The 7139-nt window shown below is 48.2% G+C and overlaps 1 protein-coding gene across 1 annotated transcript; it reads left to right on the plus strand.

Moving 5' to 3' along the window:
* The first annotated feature begins 538 nt into the window (after positions 1 to 538).
* LOC136579891 (uncharacterized) lies at positions 539 to 5196 on the plus strand. Its single transcript, XM_066579975.1, has 5 exons — positions 539 to 570; positions 822 to 1014; positions 1086 to 1203; positions 1365 to 1421; positions 3696 to 5196. The coding sequence occupies exons 1-5, from the start codon at positions 539 to 541 to the stop codon at positions 4211 to 4213; spliced, it is 918 nt and encodes a 305-aa protein (XP_066436072.1). The 3' UTR covers positions 4214 to 5196.
* The last annotated feature ends 1943 nt before the right edge of the window (positions 5197 to 7139 follow it).

Here is a 7139-nt window from a genome sequence, read left to right on the forward strand (position 1 = left end):
GGACCCTCACCCTATTTCCTCATAGATTGTAAGCTCTTGTGATCAGGTCTCTTCCCCCCATTTCTTTGTAAGCTTTTATGATCAGGACCCTCCCCCATATTGTTCAAACTGCATATCAGTTTATGGCTGTATGTTACACTTTACTTTGTCCATGTTCCCTCTGACTTGTACAGTGCTGTTGGCACTTTGTAAGTAAAGAACTATTATTACTATTAATCACATTTATTTCCTCTCAAGAAATCTTACATAACACTCCGTCTTCCCATGATGATAAGAGACTTGGCTCCGATATAAATTCGAACCCTGCCCAGAAGTCTCCTCATCCTCCTTCTCTCCCGCACTAGTTGTAGCTGCTCCGGAGATGATCCTCCTGCAGACCGCGCTGCTGCTTCTGCTTTACGGGAAGGGACGGGGACACAGGCTGGTGTAAGTGCAAGGGGGCAGTGCCAGGATGTGAGGAGAGGACAGGCGGGAAGCACAGAGGGTTTCAGGAGAGGAGTGTGTTGTCCTTGAGACGTCACAGACTGAGAACTACATAATGGAAGGAGCAGGATCCTCCTGCAGTACAGAGTATTTCAGTAGAGCACTATTTTGATCTTGCAGATCTTCACAAAGTATTGCAGGTAACAAGTGTGGTGATCTTGTGGGAGGTCACAGACTGTTACATAGTGGAAGGAGTAGGTTCCTAGCAGCACAGAGTACTTTAGCAGTAGGTTATTGATCGGCAGTATTTGTACGTCTTCCTAATATCGGGGTTCAGTCTTTCTCATACAGACCCCCCTCCCCTCGTGTTGTATCGTGATTTCCTCTTTCTCGTCCAGCCCCCACGTGACTGCACCGGAGACATGGAGACTCGGCGTCCTGGAGTCGGTTTTCATCCGAGCGTCTCAGCAGCTGGAGAGTTTCCCCGTGAAGGTCTCTGTAGTGAGTTACCCGGATAAGACAACGACGTTCTCCTCGGCGCTGCTGCGGCTGACTCCTGAGAACCGTTTCCGGGGATCAGTGATGCTCTCGGTGAGTGTCGAGGGGATGTGCATAGTCCTGGAGCTTGTGCCTCATCTCACTGCGGTTCCTCTTTGTGGTAGATTGCAGCAGAGGATTCCCCCGGAGAGTTTGTGGATCTGGTGGTGGAATCTGAAGCGTTCAGGAAAGAGATGAGGATCCCGGTGACCGGCGCCACCCAGAGCCCCAGAAATCAGCCTGGTAAGATCTGCAGTATGTTCTGTTCTTTGGGGGCTTTCTAGGTAAAAGAAGGGCTCCTTGTGGGTGGGATCAACACCCTCAGCGTAGGCTGCCTTCTGAATTGCCATTCTTACCTGTTCATTCAATCGATTTTAGACATGAAATATTTCTGTATAAAGCAGGTCTGAAGAGAAGACGGCGGCGGTCTCTGCTCAGCAGCCATGACACCAAGATTATGAGTAAGTAGCAGATGTCACTTGTGACTAATGGGTATGCAGGTGGGGGACGTGGCGGAGGGCTGACAGACATCACGGTTGATGTGTCCTCACACTAGGTGGTACTCGTCCGTAGGGACAGAGAACATGGAACGGGATGGATCAGGTGACAAAGGCCATTGGTAACTGTGCAAAAAGATAACTTGCATTTACTAGGCAGAAACAGCCTTTCAGAGCACTGGTAACCGCAGCATATACTCAGGCAGACTCCGCGGGTTAATTCTACTCTTTCTAATTATATCACTATGTTAGTACAAACCAATATTTGCTATACGATATGCTATTGGGGTCCAAATTCAATTGTTAGAGGTAAGCTGAGCTGAGGAGACTAACATTAAATCACACAGCATGGGATATGATCCAAAGTAATCTATTTATTGAGTGACAGGCGATAGTTTATATAGAGACACATGTTCTTTGCCTCTCCACTGTGTGTGTGTTCACACATTATATTGGGTTTACTCACCATTTGGCCAGAATGCCTGACCATGCTGGTATAATCTGGGTATCTCCTGTATATAATTATATATGTACAGCTGGTATGAGCTATACACCTCCCTGTATGTAGTGATATATAAGGAACATGCTGGTGTAACCCTGGCATTTCCTGCATATAATTATATATGTATAGCTGGTATAAGTTATACATCTCCTGTATATAGTGATATAGAGCATGCTGGTATAACCTGGGTATCTCCTGTATATAATTATATGTGTACAGCTGGTATAAGTTATACATCTCCTGTATATAGTGATATGGAGCAGGCTGGTATAACCTGGGTATCTCGTGTAGATGATTATATATGTACAGCTGCTATAAGTTATACTGTATACCAGCCATTCCTTTAATAATTCTATACAGAACTATCTTGGTTACACCAGCATGGTCTCCTCCCCTCCTCCACAATCACACAACACCGGCAATACCAATCACACGGCCGGCAGTGCACTGACAGACTGCAGTTGTGGCGAATCACAACTGCATGCTCATTGGTAGGAGGCCCACGCACCGGTGGAGTCTGCAGCATTGAATTGGCTGACAGCTGCTGCCTAGATAATGGTCCCTTCCCTCGTTAAGTGCCACCTACAACCGACGCACCTGCTATATTTGGGCCGCGGCGGTGTAAAAATATATCCGACACATTGCTGCTGGCTCTTGATTCATGACACTGTGCTTCTGCCTTGTGTAACGCTCTGTTCTGTTGAACAATCCACTTTGGTGTAATGGTCTCCAACACAAAAAGCCTATTTGTTGCTATGTTCCTACGGTGTGCAGACCTAGTTTTAAAGTTGAGGCTGGACTCACTTACAGTTATTTTGTGCAGGAATTACTGCTTCACTGACCCAGGCTGTCTAAGGTCAGGAGAGTCGTCCTCTTCAGTTCCCGGTTGCAGTCAGTTGTCTCCACCAGGCTGTGGCTGTAACCCCGCTGCTTTTTCCCTTTTGTTAGCAAGCAGTCTCTGGTCTCACTGTATTGCGCTCTTTTTGAAATATAGAGCAGAGTCCGCAGCACACTCACATATGTAGCCAGAAATGGCTGAAGCTGAAGACCAGATGTATGCTACGCCACTGGAAGGCCAGGGCCACAAGCCTCCAAATACAATGTTCCAATCAAAAATAAGGCAAGTGGCAGCATACATAGTGCAAAAATATAAAAGTCTTTTTATTCCTCCGTTGTTACAGACGTGACGTTTTGACCTATGCGGTCTTTGTCAAGCTCTGTAACAACGGAGGAATAAAAAGACTTTAATATTTTTGCACTTTGCATGCTGCCACTTGTACCGTGGTCTTTGTCCTTCCAAATGGCCTTTTCACCTCCATAAATCCAGGCTCCCACTGCCCTTTCCTCTCCCTCTCCAGCAGCAGCTCCTCTGCAGATTGTTGCACTTCTCATGGCAGCACCTCTGCTTGCTTACACAGTCCCTGCTCTGTCCTGGTGGCACAGCAAGAATTGCCTTTTACATGGGGAGCTTTAGCCAATCTCTGTTCGAGCACACCAACATTGTGCAAGAATTTGGTGCAACTTTTGCTTCATCTCACAGTCCATTGCCATAGCAACATTTTAGTCCTTTAGGTTAACCCTTACATCACTGTACAAATGCTCCTGCACTCTTGGCCTGTGCGATGCTCTGCATTTCAATCTTGGGTCAATGCTCCGCTCTGTGTGACGCTCTGCACTCTCATATTATCTCATTTTGCTGCTCTAACCTTGAAAATGTTGTTCTCCAACTCTTGCAGAAAACAGATATCCACATCCACGTCTTCAGCAATGTTGTCTCAACGGGTCGAACCATTATTCAGCAGGGATGGATTGTCAGAATGGACTCCTAAAACTGTTTAAAGAGGCCAAGGAAGGGTGCAGACGAGCTGCGGAGGAATGCTGTAATTACACTAAGGACCACATGTTCAAGGACATGCCAATGGCCATACAAAGTCCTGAAAGACCCAAAGAGGGCCTGGAGCAGGCGGCAGATACCGGACGAGACCTGGAGCAGCCAGCAGATACCAGACGAGGCCTGGAGCAGCCGGCAGATACCGGACGAGGCCTGGAGAGGGCGACAGATACCGGACGAGGCCTGGAAGAGCAGATCACAATCACCGTGATACAGACCACCGACAGGGGTAGAGTCACCAGTACATTTACTGTGAAGATCGACCCCACCGAGGACGTCTCCGTAGAAGTCAGCAGCAAGTCATTCTCCAGTAAAGTGGATATTGCGGTCAGGAATGCGCCCCCTGCGGATGAAGATTACTGACCGATGGGTGGAGTAGTGACAATGTTCTGATGTCTGGTATTATATAACCAGTCCAGGCAGTGACTATGGCATCATTACTGTGGGGTGGGGTGGGGGGCTGGCCCAGTGGTACAAGCGGCTACACCATGTGACATCATGTAAATAATTCCCAATCATTATTACAAGGCTTGTATAAAGTGTCTAACATTGACTTGCAGGAATGCTGCCTTTCAATAGGTGGCGCTGCAGAGGTATTGTTCCATCTCCCCTTTTGGCATATTACCCAGAGGAGCATGAATGGCCTTATAAGTCTCCTCAATCACCTTCTAGGTGCTCTCCTTAAGGTGGAAAGATAGCGTTCCTCACCCACGTCATGTATAGTGTTGACTGTATATACTATGAATGATGACATGAAGAGGATTGGGGATCCGCCCCCCCCCCCCCCCCCAGTAATGGAGTCTCACTGCGCCTATATCAGGCCTCTGATCACTACCAAGTTTTTACACGGACTGCATAAAACGATTGATGGCGGCACTAGTCTGATCTGTTTTATAGACGAGACTCACTCATTCAAGTCAACAGGGAGAGAAAAAAACAGACAGCACACGGATGCCATCTATTTTAAAAGGATGCAGCAGGAATTGGGTTTGTTTCAGTTCTTTTTGTGCCTGGGAAAAGCGCACGGCTTACAGAGGAAAAAACGGACACACGGAGCTGAACATGTATGAGAAAACACCCGTTTGTGCAAACGTTACGTGGACTTTTTTTAAACGCAGGTGTGCATCTAGCCGCTGGCCGTCCTAACACGGGCGTATGTGTATTTGCACGCACTGAATGCTGAAATCCGCGCACAACGCGCCCGTGTGAATCCGACCTTTATCTCAGTCGGATGGAAAACCCACTGTTGTTCATACATAAATAAGGACTGCCCTTCGTTTCCACTAACCCGCCATTAACAGAACATGACGGACGCTCGGCCCGCCTTTGGTTAGCCGCTCACGGGGTTGTTTACCCCCACCCCACCCCACCCCTTATACAGAAGGACCGTAATAAAATCCTCTCTACAGCCTCACAAGCGATTTTTCTTATTAATGCATCCAAAATAAAAAACAAAGCAATTTAGCAGATTGTCCTCTTATTGTCTATCGTTTATATGCATCTCCATGGTAACGACTACAGTCAGCCCCTCCCCCTCTGATGCCGCGGTTACACTCTCTTCCCTCTCTCATCTACTTCTTGCTAACCTCCCCAATGTAGATCCTCTAAGGGCGTGAGGCACAGAACTTTCTAAAGGGTTAATTTACAGCGACGTTGCAAGATGGAAGAACCGCAGCGTGTCCTTTTTTTTCTGCGATATTGCATAAAACTCGCCCATTAATTGCATCGTACTTGCATGAAACTCGCATGTACGTTTTATGCGACTGAGATGCGGTTTTTGTTTTTTCCTACTGGAGCAACAAGCAATTTTCACGTGTGTCAACAACACACGTACCGCGATGGGATGCGACTTTCTTGCAAAAATGCAACAGACTTGCGTAGAAATCTCAGATTTAGGAGGGCGATTTGGCGCATGTTTCTCAGTCCGATATCGCAGTTGCCCACTTAAATATGGCCTGAGGGCGCAGGCACATGGACGAGAAAATTGAAGGCAACCCGTCAGCAGTTTGTTCCCACAGGAACTGATAACGGGGTTATAATTATGAAATAATCTCCTGTGCGGCATGTAAACGATGTTGGACCGTCTCAGCTGGCTCCATGTAATGCCGGAAATTCCATCCCGCTAGCCTCCTCAGACGTGGATGATGCCTAATACGTCATCCATGCATCTCTCCAATATCCCGTGCCTGCGGCCTGAGCCCGGACATCGGCGCATGCGCAGAAAAATCTTCCTTCTGTGAGCAGAATCACAAAGATTATCTGCACGTGTGCAACGTCTGAGGAGCGGGCCCTCAGCCTAGGAGACAGCGGGGTAGAGTTAGGGCCTTATCACGGGGCTCTACCATCTCCCACCCTGAGGGTAGCAGGGGACCTGTCCAAGTAGCTGAGGGAAGGCCTACAGACAGGGTAACCCACGATGCGGTTTACCTTGAGGATGAGTTGTCACGGGTGACGCCACCGTTCCGTCCTCTGCAGTGAATCCAGGCGATTAAAGAAGTGGTCCACACTCACAGAGCTAGTTGAACTAGAGAGCTGGGAACGGTCGTCAATGCTTATTTACAGATCAGCACGGTACAGTTCACGCCAGCAGGACAATTAGTGTACAGATCACGAAGTGGTGCGGCAGGGAGGCAGTCACGGGTACACCGATGAATCCACAGTCTCAGTTATCTGTGGGGCTCCGGGCCCGGCACAAACACATTCTCCACTCTCCAACTCTCTACCCGCCTGCACTCACGTACAACATACACCTTCCACTGCGATGGCGATTCACTCTCAGTACCTCAATGGGACAATGCTACTGGAATCTCTGGGTGTAACGGACCCAGGAACAGCTGGGGATGTCTCTCTGACCCTTCCATCCTGGCCCACGCAGAGTGAAGCTGTCCGTGTGGGGATCCTCACTGTGGTAGGACCGGAACAGAAGACCCCTTACTCCTACTCCTCATTCACCAACACCTGCAAAACACATATATTTCCCATGATCACATGACTCCAAACTTGCAACATGAAACGATACATTTCCAGACAGAGACGGCTCATTTGCAGACATTAACCGATTCAGTGCTGCAAACTGCAACACACATTCCCTGATTCATCCCCCATTCAAAGACAAGATACAAGACAATACATATAGCAGACATTATGGAGGGGCCCCGTTGTTCTGCGCCACTACACATGCGCCAACGCCTGAGCTCAAGATGCTACCGTGGGATTTCAGAGAAATATAGGCGTCATCCACGTCTGAGGAGGCAAGCAGGGAGGGATTTCCGGCTTCACATGGAGCTAG

This window comes from Eleutherodactylus coqui, chromosome 10, assembly GCF_035609145.1.
Source record: "Eleutherodactylus coqui strain aEleCoq1 chromosome 10, aEleCoq1.hap1, whole genome shotgun sequence".
In the NCBI taxonomy this organism is placed as follows: Eukaryota; Metazoa; Chordata; class Amphibia; order Anura; family Eleutherodactylidae; genus Eleutherodactylus; species Eleutherodactylus coqui.